The sequence below is a fragment of the Hemitrygon akajei genome, chromosome 5, assembly GCF_048418815.1.
Source record: "Hemitrygon akajei chromosome 5, sHemAka1.3, whole genome shotgun sequence".
Classification (NCBI taxonomy): Eukaryota; Metazoa; Chordata; class Chondrichthyes; order Myliobatiformes; family Dasyatidae; genus Hemitrygon; species Hemitrygon akajei.
The window spans coordinates 9528731-9544634 of NC_133128.1; the positions used below are offsets into that span (position 1 = coordinate 9528731).

A 15904-nucleotide genomic window follows, 5' to 3' on the forward strand; every position below is an offset into this window, starting at 1 on the left:
CCACCCGGCTTCACCTATCACCTTCTAGCTAGCCTCCTTTCCCTCCATTCACCTTTTTATTCTGGTGTCATCCCCTTTTTTTCCAATGCAGAAGAAAGGACTCAGTATGAAATGTCGACTGTTTGTTCATTTCCATAGATGTAGTCTGACCTGCTGAACTCCTGCACCATTTTGTTGTGTAATTGACACAACTTAATGCGTTGACTATGAATGTAAGAATGAAATCCATTAAAGACGTAGGGTCATAAAGCACCACAGGACAGATCAGGCCCTTTGGCCCATCCAGCCAAAAGACAAGGGGATACATTAGTTTTCTGTGTGAGAGCATCGCTCAGACTCGCTGACATTACTATGCAAGGACAGATTGCCACAACACACAATTCCTTAAAAAGTTCAAAGCATATTTATTATCAAAGTACCTGCATATGTCACCATATACAACCCTGAGATTCATTTTCTTGTGGGCATACTCAATAAGTCCACAAGAACAATAATCATAATAGAATGAATGAAAGACTGCACCCAAACACGGGCATTCATAAGACTGTAAGATACACAGTAGGAGCAGAATTAGGCCATTTGGCCCATCATGTCTGCTGCTCCATTTTGTCATGGCTGATCCATTTTCCCTCTCAGCTCCAATCTTCTGCCTTCCCCCTCTATCCTTTCTTGCACTGACTATTCAAGAATCTGTCAACCTCAGTCTTAAATATACTCAGTGACTTGACCTCCACAGCCGCCTGTGCAACCAGTTCCACAGATTCACCACTTTCTCTTCAACTTTATCCTATTGTAAAGCACTTTGATCTGCTTTGACTGTATGAAATGTGCTCTATAAATAAGTTATTGCTATTATTAAATTAAAACCTCTAAAACAAGCCTTGTTCCTCGCTCCCACTCATGCACATTCAGTCCTCTAACTCCACGAGAGTCTGTCTTTGATCTAGACCTCCGATCGGCCGTTTCCCTGATGCCTCCAGTAACTAGGGAGGTGGAGGGAGCTGCGCATCTGGTTGCTTTCAGGAGCCTAAATGCAGATTTATCTCTTAAACAGGTGGCCTGGCAGGTGCCTCGGATGGAACACGCAACCGAGACAGTTTCAGGGTGGATGAGGAGGTGCCCTACACTGGCCCATTCTGTGGCCGAGCTCGGGTACACACAGACTTCACACCAAGTCCCTATGATACAGACTCACTGAAGCTCAAGGTAAGGAGATATTGGTTGTTTCTTGGACATACGCTCTTCTCACTGCCACCATCCAGGAGGAGGTACAGGAGCCTGAAGACACACATTCAACGTTTTGGGAACAGCTTCTTCCCCTCTGCCATCAGATTTCTGAATGGTCCATGAACCCATGAATGCCAGCTTGATACTCCTCTTCGACACTTCTGCAAATTTCTCTTTGTTTATTTATTTACTTACTTACACTAATTTTTATGTACGGCATTGTAGCGTAGTGGTTAGCGTAATGCTATCTACAGTGCCAGTGACCCAAGTTGAACCTCACCACTGTCTGTAAGGAGTTTGTACATTCTGCCTATGACCATGTGGGTTTCCTCCAGTTGCTCCAGTTTTCTCCCACAGTCCAAAGACATACGAGTCAGTAGGTTAATTAGTCACATGGGTGTAATTGTGTGGCACAGGCTCGTTGGGCCAGAAGGGCCTGTTACTGTACTGTAACTCTAAATAAATAAAAACAATGGGATAGCACCAGTGAAGTGGGTTCATTTGGAACCACTAGTGCTGTCCGTGTGGAGTTTGCATGTTCTCCCTGTAACCAGGATGCTACCTGGATTAGAGAATGTGTTATAAGGAGAGGTTGGACAAACTTTAGTTGTTTACTCTGGAGTGACAGATGCTGAAGGAAAACCTGACAGAAATGTATAATATCATGAGGAACAGATAAGGAATATGAACAGTCATTTTCCCCCCCAGGTAGATAACATACATTTGCAGGGGATGTAGGGCAAGTATATTTACACAGAGAGTGATGGGTACCAGAACAGACTGAAGGGGTAGTGTTGGAAGCAGATATTATAGAGGTGTTTAAGAGGCTCTTACATAGGTGTATGAACATGCAGGAACTGGAGGAATATGGAACAGGTACAGGCAGAAAAGATTAAGTTTAATTTAGCATCGTGTTCAGTACAGACACACAAGATGAAGGGCTGTTCCTGTCCTCTATTGTTCTGTGGTCTATTTTCTAAGTTCTAAGTTCTATTCTCTATGTTGTATTGTCTATGTTCCATGTTTAATGTTCTATATTCTATTTTCTATGTTCTACTGTCTATGTTCTGTTCTATGTTTTATGTTCTGTGTTTTATGACTGTGAAGATTTCCTTTGGGTCATCATCATAATTATGTGCCGTGTTGTATGATGTAAGTGATCATGCATGTTCTCTAGTGTTCATTATTTTTATTCTTGGAAAAACACTGTCTATTCTATCTATGCCTTCCAGAATTTTATATACGTCATCATCATTATGTGCCATGTTGAATGACACGGGCGATCATGGTCTCTGTGATCATGATTGTTCTTGACAATCCTTACCCACTGCTTACCTGCCCCCTTTAGCTCGGCTTGTGTTGGCCTGTCTTGGAATTTGAGGCTCAAAGGTTAACTTATGCCAATTTCTTTCAGACGGGTGACATCATCAAAATAATCAACAAGTCAACCATGGGCACCTGGACAGGAATGCTCGATGGCAGATTGGGAAACTTCAAATTCATTTACGTGGATGTCTTGCCCAATGAAGAGGACACAGCCAAGAAATTCCGACCACACAGGAGGAGCACGCAGCCAGTCCCGGATTCTCTCCAGGAGTTGTTGGAGGGGATCCAGCTGAAGGTCAGTGTGTTTCTTTGAGATCATTGAGCAGGGTATCGACTGTTCTGTCCCCATGCCAGTTGTCACACGCCCATCTTTCTTTGTTCTACCTTTTCTTGGGACATCATGATAGTGTAGCAGTTAGTGTATCACTATTATAGTGCTAGTGACCCAGGTTTGATTCCCGCCGCTATCTGAAAGGAGCTTGTACTTTCTTCCCATGACCAGGAGGGTTTTCTTCAAGTTCTCCCACATTCTAAATACCGTAGATTCCGGATTTTAAGCCGCTACTTTTTTCCCACATTTTGAACAGCTTTGAACTTTGCGGCCAATAATCCGAAGCGGCTAATGCATGATTTTTTTTCATGCCGCCTCGTAAACATTTTGCCTCGTAACAGTAGACCAATAAAATTGATGAGTAGTTCACAGAGGTCCAATGAAATTGTACGATAAATCAAGCGCACTTTCACAATTAAATTATTGTAAATCAGTCATTTGTACTCACCCTCATCAACATGGAAAACACTCGAAGCATTGTGCTACCTACCCTACTTAGTTTAAACTATATTTGTTTTCTGTACTACATCGCGGGATGCTATGACGACACACCCGGTTTCGCGGTGTCTTGTGGGAAAATGCCGGTTTGCGATGAAACGGGACGGAGGGGGGGAGCGCATTACGCGAGTGGCTTTGGATCTGAGCGAACTCTGCTTTTAAGTTAAAGGTATCAATAACTTTTCCTGGTAGGCTGCAGTATATATATTTTTTACCAGTCGTTAGGAGATATTGGAATGTTGTTCAGTAAAGAAGTATACGCAACGTATATTTAAAAGTAGCCGCGTACGGGCACGGTTCGAAAAAAAGCATTTGCAATATGTATTTGTTTTTGTTACCATATGGATTTAATTAAAAGTTTAAAAAATCCTCACGTGTAATATCTTTCTGTGTAAATATCTCATATTACAACGTGGGACACCTGCGGCCGAAAATCCGGTGCGGCCTAAAATCCGGTGCGGCCTTTACAATTAAAAAAATGATTTTATTTCTAAAATTAGAGCCAGCGGCTTAAAATCAGGTGCGCTCTGTAGTCCGGAATCTACGGTACATATGCGTTAGTAGGTTAATCGGTCGCATGGATGTAATTGGGCGATGCAGGCTCATTGGGCAGAAGGGCCTGTTACTGTATTGTATAACTAAGTAAATAAAATAGTTATTTTCTATTCCGATCATCTTCTCCTGAGTCTCTAATTCTCCTGGTACTTCTTATGCTGTCGACAGTTTACAGCGACAAATTAACCTCCCATTTCCTTAACCTAATTATCCATTCAACTTTGTCTCACAAAGTAGCTTGTATCATCAAAGTCCACCCCCATCCAGACATTCTTTCTTCTCCCCTCTCCCATCAGGCAGAAGATACATATGCCTGAAAGCACACACCACCAGGCTCAAGGACATCCCTAGCCCCACTGTTATTAGACAATTGAATGGTTCCCTGGTACAGTAACATGGACTCCTGACTTCACCATCCAGCTCGTTATGATCCTGCACTTTCTCCGTAGCTGTATTCTGCATTCTCTTATTATTTTACCATGCTCTACCCCAATACACTGTTTGGGGGTGTGTGGGGTGTCCAGGGAAGGCTCACACCTCTGGTGAAGGGCTTGTCATACCCTTCTTGGAAGCTCATGCACCTTTGGTCCACACCTGAGACTCAGTTCTCACCTGTGGCTCTAGGTAACCATTTGCATGCGACAATGGCCACACCCAGTACACCGCTTCAGCAGGTATCTCAGTACATGTGAGAATAAAGAACCAGTTCCAATTCCACCCCTACCTGGTTCAATTTGCCCATCATCCTTTACTCTCCTGCTGCTTGTTGACCCTTCAAACACCTCTAGCCCCCATCTTACCACTTCCCTCTTTGACTATACTGCATAGAAACAGGCCCTTTGTCCCAACTCAGCCATGATGACCAAGTTCCCTTTTGCCATTTGCCTGCATTTTCCCTTCTTATTGGTCAGGGTATCAAAGGTTATGGGCAGAAGGTAGGAGAGTGGGACTGGGAGGGACAATAAATCAGCCATGATGGAATGGTAGAGCAGACTCGATGGGCCAAATGGCCGAATTCTGATCTATATCTTATCCCCCTAAACCAGGGGTTCCCAACCTTTTTTATCCCATGGACCCCTACCATTAACAGTGGGGTCCTGATACAGCAGGCTGGGAACCCCTGCTCTAAACCTTTCCTATTCAGGTGTCTGTCCAAATGTCTTTTAAGTGTTTAAGCGATATCTTCATTTCATACTGGCTATCGCCCTTCTCCAATCTTAATCCTAATGCAAGGTTTTGACTCAAAACCTTGGCATTCTTTTCCCCTCCCCCACCACCACAAGTGATACTGTTCAATGCACTGAGATTCTCTGGCAGATCATTTATTGCTGAAAACCCCAGTATCTGCACAAAACACACAACTCTGAACAGTCAGATTCATTCTCCTCCAGCCCTCTACCTTTCTAATCACCTGGCTTCACCTTTCACCTTCTACCTATCCTCCTTCCCCTCCCCCTCACCTTTTTGTTCTGGTACTTTCCCCTTCCTTTCCAGTCCTGATGAAGGGCTTCACACTACCAGGACATTCACCTATCTGATACCTTCCTCTATCCGTCCACTGTTTTCTTGTTAGGAGGCATTTTAGCCCTGTAGACATATGGTGAGGAGTTGGAACTGGAGATCACTGTGGAGATATATGCCAGGCTTTTCATTAAAATGATGATTTTGGCACCATCGAATGAGGAGATATTAGGAAGGTAGCCGAAACATTCAAGAAAAGATCTATGGGTGTTTAAGTTGGGTAGACTCTTTGTGTATAATGGTCTTTGCATGGTAGTGTGGTGGCTTGCATAAACACTTTACAGTGCCAACTGTCAGTGATTGATTTTGCACTGTCTCCATGACCGTGAGAGTTTCCTCCAGGAGCTCCAGTTTCCTCCCACAATCTGAAAACGTATGCTTTGTTGGGGCCAGATGCTTGACAATAGTCGGGAGCTGCCCCAGCACATCACTAACAACACAGCCACTGCATTTCACTGTATGTATCGATGTGGGTGTGGCAAATGACACTAATCTGTCTATCTCCGATTGTCTTGTGTAGGATCTTTATTCCACCTTCCTTCTGAATGGCTACCAGAGTCTGGAAGACCTCAAGGACCTCAAGGAGAGTCACCTCATTGAACTTAACATCACAGATGCAGAGCTTAGGTCGAAGATTCTGACCGCTGCCCAGCAGAACTATGACGGTAAGGATGGGAATGGAGACGGGGGATTTTCTTGCTATTTCTGCTTAACTGTACATCTCTGTGAAGGATGAAGAATGAGTCTTCATACACTGTTTAGCACAGAGGTATCTTCATGATCCTCAGATGAGTAAAGGCTTGTGAATAAAATGAGGTACATCCAGGAAGCACAAGAGATTCAGCAGATAAAAATGAATAACAAGGTAGTGTTTATGGGTTGATGGACCATAACCAGTTATGGGTTTGCTGGAGTTTACAAGAATAAAAGGTGATCTCATTGAAACCTATCAAACATTGAAAGGCCTAGATCTGGGGTCCAAGATCCCCTTATTAATGGTATTGGTCCATGGCATTAAAAAGGTTGGGAGCAACTGGCTTAGATTATTGAACACGGAGAGGATGTTTCCAAGAATGGAAGAGTCTAGCGCCAGAGGGCCCAGCCTCAGGATACAAAAATATCCCTTTAGAGCAGAGATGAGGAGGATTTTTTTTAGCTAGAGGTTGCTGAATCTGTGGAATTTGTTGCCACAGATAGCTGTGGAGGCTGTCATTGGGTATATATAAAGCAGAAGTTGATAGGTTCTTGTTTAGTAAGGGTGTCGATGGTATTCCTGAGAAGGTGGTGGTGATCTGCTCTCTAGATCTGCAGTTTGATTGTTGAACATGCCACTGAAAAGGCATTTGGCTGGGAATTTCACCATTTGGATTTTACTTTTTTATTTAGAGAATAGGCCCTCTTCGAGCCATACCAGCCTGCAACCCCTGGCAAACCTGATTTAATCCTAAACTAATCACAGGACAATTTACAATAACCAATTATTCTAGCCAGTTAATATGCGAGGAAACCCATGCATTCCACTGGAAGGATATACAGAGTCTCCTAACAGAGGATGCCTGGAATGAACTCTGAACTCTGAGCTGTAATAGCTTTGTTGTTAGCCTCTAAGCTATTGTGGCAATCTTGGATCCAGCAATAAACCAACAGATTCTGAAAACTAAAACAAAAGTGCAGATGCTGGATATCTGAGAAAGCAACAGAAAATGTTGGAACTACTCAGCAGGTCAATCTGCATCTGTGGGAAGTAAAACTGAGTTAACCGTCATGAAGACCTTTTGTTGGAATTGGGAAGGAAAGAGACTGCAGATGCTGGAAATTTGGAGCAACACGGGCTGAGAGGAGACCATAAGACATAGGAGCAGGATCAGGCCATTCAGCCCATCGAGTCTGCTCTGACATTTTGGCATGGCTGTTCCATTTCTCTCTCAACCCCATTCTCCTGGCTTCTCTCCATAACCTATCACACCTTACTAATCTAGAACCTATCAACCTTCACCTTAAATAAACTCAATGACTTGGCCTCCACAGCTGCCTGTGGCAAGGAATTCCATAGATTCACCAACCTCTGGCTAAAGAAATTCCCGATAAAGGTTTATAAAATTAAATTATGAGGGTCATAGATCACCATAATACCATAAAATATAGGAGCAGAGTTAGGCTATTTAGCCCATCGAATCTGCTTCACCATTCCATCATGACTAAGCCCACGTCCCACTCAACCCCTTCTCGCCATTTGATACCCTGACCAATAAGGAAACTGTCAACTTCCGCTTTAAATATACCCATGGACTTGGCCTCCACCTCCACTTGGCAGAGCATTCCACAGATTCACTACTCTCTGGCCAATAAAAATGTCCTGCTTACCTTTGATCTAAAAGATTGCTCCCTCAGTTTTGAGGCTAGATCTGACTACCCCCACCATAGGAAACATCCTCTCCATATCCACTTCATCTAGTCCTTTCAACATTCAGTAGATTTCATTCTTCTAAATACCAGTCAGTACAGGCCCAAAACTGCCAAATGGTCCTTATATGTTAACCCTTTCATTCCTGGAATCATCCTTGTAAACCTCCTCTGGACTCTCTGATGACAATACATCCTTTCTGAGATAAGGAGCCCAAAACTATCGACAATACTCCAAGGGTGGCCTGACTAGTGTCTTAAAAAGTCTCAGCATTATCTCCTTGCTTTTATATTCTACTTCCCTTGAAATAAATGGCAACATTGCATTTGCCTTCTTCACCACAGACTCAACCTGTAAACTAACCTTCTGGAAGTCTTGCATGAGGACTCCTCAGTCCCTCTGTACCTCTGATGTTTGAATTTTCTCCCTATTTAGATAATAGTCTGCTTTATGTTCCTTTTACCAAATGCATTCTCGTACAGTTCCCAACACTGTACTCAATCTGTCACTTTTTATGCCCATTCTTCCAATTTGTCTAAGTCCTACAGCAATTGCATTGCTTCCTCAGCCCAACCTATCACTCCACCTATCTTCAAATCATCTGAAAACTTTGCCACAAAGCCATCAATTCCATGATCTAAATCATTGCAAACAATGTAAAAAGTAGTGGTCCCAACACTGACCCTGAGGAACACCTTAACTTCTGTTTCTGTAAACTTCCTTAACTTCCCTTGTCAGCCATGCTTGCCTAGCCCAGCCATTTGAGAACATCTTCTTCTGTGGGACATATCTAAAAGCTTCAGCCACCTCTGCTCAGCCGTCGTTCTCTCCCGTATCCCCTCCAATCCATCTGGGCAAGCTCCTCTCTCTTGCCTCTGTAATTCCCCTTATTCCATTGTGATACTGATACATGTGACTTATACTTCTCCCTCACAAACTGTGGTATGATTTCACTGCCCCTAAAAAACCAGCTCATAGACATTCAACAAATTTCCTCTCTTGCAATTCGACAACAATCTGATTTTCCGAATCCCATTGCATATTGCAGTCCCAATTACGATTATATTATTACCCCTATTACATACCTTTTCCAGATCTCTTTGCAATCTCAACCCCACATCTTGGCTTTTGGAGGCCTATATATGATTCCCATAATGGTTTTTTCACCCTTGCAGTTTCTTAACTCCACCCATAAAGATTCCACATTCTCTGACCCTATGTCACCTCTCTCTAAAGATGTAATTCCATCTCTTACCAGCAGAGCCACACCACCGCCTATGCCTTCCTGCCTGTCCTTTCAATACAAAGTATATCCTTTGATGTTAACTATGGCCTTCTTTCAGCCACGACTCAGTGATGCCCACAACGTCATAGCGACCAATCTCTAATTGCGACACAAATTTGTCCAACTTATTCCGAATGCTACCTGCATTTAAATACCGCACCTTCACTCCTGTGTTCTTTGCCCTTTTGAATTTTGCCTCTCTGGTACAATTTAACTCTTTGCTCTGTCTGCCTTTGTACCCAATTGGCTTGTCCTTCCTTATACTCACATTTCACCTATCATCTACTTGTAAACCTGCAGGCTCATCCTCATCTCTATCATCCTGGTTCCCATTCCCCTGCCATATTAGCTTAAACCGCTCCCAACAGCTTGAGTAAACCTGCTTGCAAGCATATTGGTCCCCCTCGGATTCAAGTGCAATCCATCCCTGTTATACAGGTCAAACCTGCGCAGGTCCCACTGATCCAGAAATCTAAATCTCTCCCCACTGCTCCAATTCTTTAGCCACGCATTTATCTGCCATCTCATTCTATTCCTATACTCACTGTAGCGTGGCACAGGCAGTAATCCTGAGATTACTACCTTTGAGGTCCTGTTTCTCAGCTGCCTTCCTAACTCCCTGTAGTCTGTTTTCTGGACCTCCTCCATTTTTCTATCAACATCATTGGTACCAATATGTACCATGACTACTGGCTGCTCACCTTCCCTTTTCAGAATATTGTGGATGCTAGCACCTGGGAGGCAATCTACCATCCGTGTTTCCTTTTCACATCCACAGAATTAGCTATCCGTCCCCTAACTATAGAGTCCCCTATCACTGCTGCCATCCTCTTCCTTTCCCTACCCTTCTGAGCCACAGGGCCAGTCTCTGTGCCAGAGGCACGGCTGTTACTTCCTCCAGGTAGGTGGCTCCCCCCCAACAGTACTGAAAATGGAGTACTTATAGGCACGGGGGTACTCTCCACTATCTGATATTCTCCCTTCTCTCTCCTGACAGTCGTCCAGTTATCTGTCTCCTGTAGACTTGGGGTGACTACTTCCCTGTAGTTCTTGTCTAACATCTCTTCACTTTCCCTAACAAGCCGAAGGTCATCTATCTGCAGCTCCAGTTCCTTAACACGTCTCTAAGGAGTTGCATCTCCATGCACTTCGTGCAGATGTGGCCATTAGGGAGGCTGGTAGCTGCCCAGAAATCCCACACCTGAGATCCAGAACAGAACACTGGCTCTGTAGAATAGCCCTTATTCTCTCAAGATTTAAGGAAGAAAAATAGAAATAAGAAATAAGGAATGAACTTACCTACTCACCTTTCCTCGGCCTGTTCTTGCTGAAGCCTGTTGAGCCAAAGCCTTACCACTCTGACTCAGACCACTCCCACAACGACTGCTCCTCTGGATGGTACCCCTCTTTTATGGAAACTGACTTTTTAAAGCTCTTCACTGGACCTCCACGGGAATGCTTCTGCTGCCTCTGAGCAGTGCTCCAATCAAAGATCAGGTAGATAGTCAGAGAATTTTTCCAGGGTAGAAATTTCCAGGACTAGAGCATATAGCTTTAAGGTGAGAGGGGGAAAATATAAAGAAGATGTGCATGGTAAGATTTTACAGAAACAGAAATAGTTGGCTGGTGGTAGAGGAAAGAGGCAATGGAATGGCATTGAGAAGGCACTTAGACAGGTAAGCAGTGAAAGGATCTGGACCATGGAAGGGAGATTAGTAGAGAAATAAGGGATGGTGTAGCAGTTAGTGTAACACTATTACAGCGGCAAGGATCACAGACTTGGATTCAGTTCTGCCGCTGTCTGTAAGGAATTTGTAAGTTCTCCCAGTGACCACTCGGGGTGTTCAGGTTTCCTCCCACATTCCAAAGGTGTACAGGTTAGTGAGTTGTGAGTGTGTATGTTGGTGCTGGAAGGGTGACATCACCTACAGATTGCTCAGCACAAGCCTCGCTGATTTGATTTGACACAAACAACAAATTTCTCTGTAAGTTTTAATGTACATGTGAATTTCTAATCCTTTAAAGCTAATATCCAGTTTAATTTGCCTCATGGCTGAAACTAATATCATGGGCCAAAGGGTCCTGTTCTTCTGTGCTCTACTATGTTCTACTGACAACAGGATGTTCTCATTAAGAAAGAACTGCTGATTCTGTGAAAGTAGTGGTAGACAGATAAGAGATATGTTATGGTTAGCATTGGCGATATGTTTGTATCTAACCCAACATCCTGTGGGGAGCATAGACCAATCATCTCCTCTCAATACATGTTTAAAATTTAATAACACTGGTCTAGGTAGGTATAGAAGCAGAAAAACTCTCTGTGGCTAAGACACTTTACAAATTAGTTGAACTCAAACCTTTTAACTGAAGAGAGAGGAAATGGAGGTTTTGTGTTCATGAAAACTCCTTCCCAAGACTGACTGGATAATTAGATTGGTATAGTTGGGGGTATAAGGAGAATGTGAGGGGTGAATCCGAGTGTGGGGTTAAGTTGAGATTGTGGGATTCGGGAATATGAAAAGAAAATGTGCAGAAGGTGGTGGTGTGGGATTGGGAGATATGAGATTGATGGAAATGGGGAGAGATGAGGAGGTTAGAGATGATAATATCTAGGCATTTCCAGGTGGTGCTGTGGGCTAGTGAGGTTGTGGTTAACTTCTGATTCAAAGCACACTGAACGATGCAGGACCAAATAGATATTAGCAAACACTGGGCTTGGAATATTCAGTCAAGTGACTCTCAAGCCAAAATGGTATTTAACTTAAAAGTTTAACTTAAACTTTAACTTAACTTCAAAGTTTAAATTTCAAAATAAATTTATTATCAAAGTCCATATATATCAACATATACTACCTCAAGGTTCATTTTCTTGTGGACATTTACATGAAAATAAAAAAATAGAATAGAATTTATAAAAAAACTATATGTAACAAAGACTGACAATAACCAATAAGCAAAAGAGAAAAATAAATATTGAGAACATGAGTTATAGAGTTCTTGAAAGTGTGGGATCGATTCAGAGTTGTGGTGAGTGAACACAAAGTACACTGCAGATGCTGTGGTCAAATCAACACGTACAAACAAGCTGGATGAACTCAGCAGGTCGGGCAGCATCGGTTGAAATGAGCAGTCAACGTTATGGGCCAAGACGAAGGGTCCTGACGAAGGGTCTCGGCCCGAAACGTTGACTGCTCATTTCAACAGATGCTGCCCGACCTGCTGAGTTCATCCAGCTTGTTTGTACGTGGTGAGTGAAGTTATCCACACTGATTCTGCAGCCTGATGCTTGAGGGGTGAAAACTAGATCTGATTCTGGTGTATGGAGTTTGTGCCCGATGGTACTAGCAAGAAGACAGCACGGTCTGGATGGTGTGTTCTTGTGTCTGTGGTTTGTGTAAAATAGATCAAAGTGAATAAAGGGAATGATAATTTATACCTTTGTGTTGTTACAGTCCTAAGTGAAGAGGAGGACCAAAATGATCCCACAACTGAGAGTCAACAGTCCAACCTCAAGAATGAGCAATCACAACAGAAGGATTGCCCCCGGGACTCGGGATGTTATGCCACTTCGGAAATCTCAGACAATGGGAAGGAGGATTTGGAAATGGAGCATGTGCCAGAGATGATCGAAGATGTCTCCCTTGACAACTGATTGCAATAGATAAAAACAAGTTGCACAAACCCTGTAACAATTCAATGGACAGCAGTGGATGCAGAGGGATTTCTTTAAGTCTTTTTTGTTCTTACTGTTAGCTCATTTGAATTAAACCTGGTCCCTTTTATTTAATGTGAACATATACAGGCATGGTTGAAGACTCACTATGCAATATCTGGAAAACACAGAAACTTGTTAACAGATTTGCTGATTTTTTTTATAGAGGTACAGCACAGTGACAGGCCAGACGAAGCTGCACTGCCCAATTACGCCCACCTTTGGAATGTGGGAGGAAATTGGAAACCTGTAGGAAACCCACGCAGTTGCGGGGAAATACGCAAACACCTTACGGACGGCGGCAGGAATTGAACCCGTTGCTGGTGCTGTAATGGTGTTACGCTACCTGCTGCCCATGTACAAATTGTACTAATTGAACAGCCCAAAGTGTTATTTATTGGGGAACTCAGTGACTGCTCACAAGGATGAGGATTGGCCAAAGCTTTAATGGGTGTGCAAGTGGAAAAGCAAGGCTCTGCAGGGTGAAAATATTCTCTGCTACTTTGCTCGTAATGATGTTTGTCCGTCACATCTGACAATGACAGGAGAACGGTGCAGGAGAGCTTTTGAAGTAGAAAAGTCATTGCACTGGGGCAGTTCCCCCTCTCGCCCCAGAAGTTTGGGTCTAGTGCTATGAGTAGTCATCACAAACTGGGAGCTTTCACGTGTTCTGTGCCTTGTCCTGCCTGTCACTCCACAAAACGTTGCAAAACCCCTGCTTGGCCGTTGAATCTCACTGTTGATCTCATCCATCCAGTCCGCTGAAGCTGACTTCACATGCTAGGATAGGCATGTCCCTGTCTCACCGGGGTATGGGGCTGCCAGCTACCCTCACCTGCTTTAGCCCACCTCTCGAAGTGATGTACCATGGTGTGGCCGCTGTCGCATACAAGCATCTACACGGAGCCATATGTGAGAGCTGAGTGTCCGGTGGGGACCAAAGATGAGTGAGCTGCCCCAGAAGGACATGACAAGCCCTCTACCAGAATTGCTACCTGCCTCTGGACAGACCACATATGCCACTTACTTTGCAGCGGACAGCAACTGGATCTGTACAACCTGTCTGGCACCTTGACATAACAAAACATGGTGACCATGTTTCCAAATTGAACTGCAAATCTCATCCCCAGTTTGGATGCAGACCAGAACAGAGCACATAGAACAAATGAAACAGAATAGGAACAGTCCTTCAGCCCACCATGTCTGCACCACCCATTATGCCAACATATCTAACTCTATATGCTAGAAGGGGCAATTGGTGCAGTCTTGGAATGAGGAAGTTGATGATGGGGGGAAAGGTTTCCAAAGCTTATAATTATGCCATACCATTAACCTTCCTTTTAATAGGAAAACCATTGTAAAGTCAAAATACTCAATAAGTGCAATGATATGATTAATAATAATTGTTGGCATGACTAAAAGTTTGATGTTACTGTTCTCGCCCGCTCGCTAGTGGCCTGATGAGGCCGTTATGTAGATACCTCACTTTCGTAGCCAGTTGGAAGGTGAAGACATGTTTCATTGTTTGATTGTCAGATTCTTGACTGTTAGTTTTTTCTTCCTAAAAAAACAAAGCTTTATCAACAAGCAAACAAAAGTGTTCAGACGAAAAGATGAAAGTGTATAAACTTCTTCGTTTTCTAATATCTTTTATTCCTGGATCTTGCTGGAAATGAATGTAAAGACAGTGGAATACCCTAGATGAAACAGAGATGGAGAAATGAATGTGTAAGATCATTCTAACCCTTCTTTCCTACATAAAATCATTCAAACTGGATGTTGCCAGGACTTGAGGACCTGAGTTATAGGGAAAAATTGAATAGTTTAGGACTTTATTTCCTGGAGCGTAGGAGCATGAGGAGAGATTTGATAGAGACAAACAAAATTATAAGGGAAATAAATAGATAGGGTAACTGCAAGCAGGCTTTTCCCACTGAGGTTTGCTTGAAACTAAAGGCAGAGGTCATGGCTTAAGGCTGAAAGGTGAAATGCTTAAGGGGAACATGAGGGGGAACATCTTCACAGAGGGTGGTGAGAGTGTGGAATGAGCTACCAGTACAAGTAGTGGATGCAGGCTTGATTTCAACATTTAAGAGAAAATTGGTGAGATACATGGATGGGAGGGGTATAGAGGACTATAGCCTGGGTGCAGGTCGATAGGACCAGGAAACAATATTTTAGCATGGCATGAAAGGCCTGTTTCTATGATGTAGTGCTCTATGACTCAATAACTCTATAATCCTCCCCTCCCGCACAAACATTCCTTCCACATAAGTAAAAGGGTAACATTTTCACAATATTTTTTAGGAACTCATGACTTTCTGCAGCCATGGAAATGGACCTTCCACCAAAGGTAGGAATGAAGTGTGTAGAACCTGACATAAATGGATTGTATAAGTTGGGTATGCCTCTGTGAACAGCTGTGCAAGAGACAGATGTGTTAGACCTGGATACACCTCTGGGAAAAGGAGTGTAAGAGGCAGGTGGGTTAGGCCTCATCAAAGAGAGGAGATTGTTAGTACTTCATTGTTTTTTTCATAAGCTCTTAAATGGTATATGCAAAACAATTGTGCGTGCATGAATTTTATTTTGTGGGAGATCCTTATTCCTCTGTACAGTTTCAGTGATCAATGACTTAAGAAAACATGTCTTAGACTAAGACTGAACATTTTAGGAATAATATTTATTTGACTTTTCTGTTTCTAACTTGTAGATTGGCGTGATTGTATGATAAACATTTCTTGAACTGTTGCTGTATTTCATATTTTCAATCTTTAATCCGTTGTGATATTTTATATTCTTTGAATAAAGTTCAGTGAAAACATGGTAAGGTTTTAATTATTAACAGAGTTTTGAATGTACAAAGTTTACTAATTAGATTGTCAACCAAAGAGCAATCATACTGTAAAATGAGGAGGGATATGTTATAGTACAGTATACAGTATTGTACAGTAAAGAAACAGGCCCTTTGCCCCAACTCTTCTATACCAAACAAAATGCCTAAACAAGCTAGCTCTATATGCCTGCAAATGGCCAATATCCATC

The 15904-nt window shown here is 42.9% G+C and overlaps 1 protein-coding gene across 2 annotated transcripts in view; it reads left to right on the top strand.

The window, feature by feature from the left end:
• Positions 1-15683, top strand: part of LOC140727479 (SAM domain-containing protein SAMSN-1-like) — a 163555-nt gene extending 147872 nt beyond the window's left edge. For both annotated transcript variants that reach the window (XM_073044814.1, XM_073044816.1), the window contains 4 exons: positions 1055-1206; positions 2642-2848; positions 5979-6123; positions 12600-15683. In XM_073044814.1, coding sequence (XP_072900915.1) covers positions 1055-1206; positions 2642-2848; positions 5979-6123; positions 12600-12799 — 704 coding nt within the window. In that variant the 3' untranslated portion in view covers positions 12800-15683. The remainder of the gene's footprint in view (positions 1-1054; positions 1207-2641; positions 2849-5978; positions 6124-12599) is intronic.
• Positions 15684-15904: the final 221 nt, after the last annotated feature.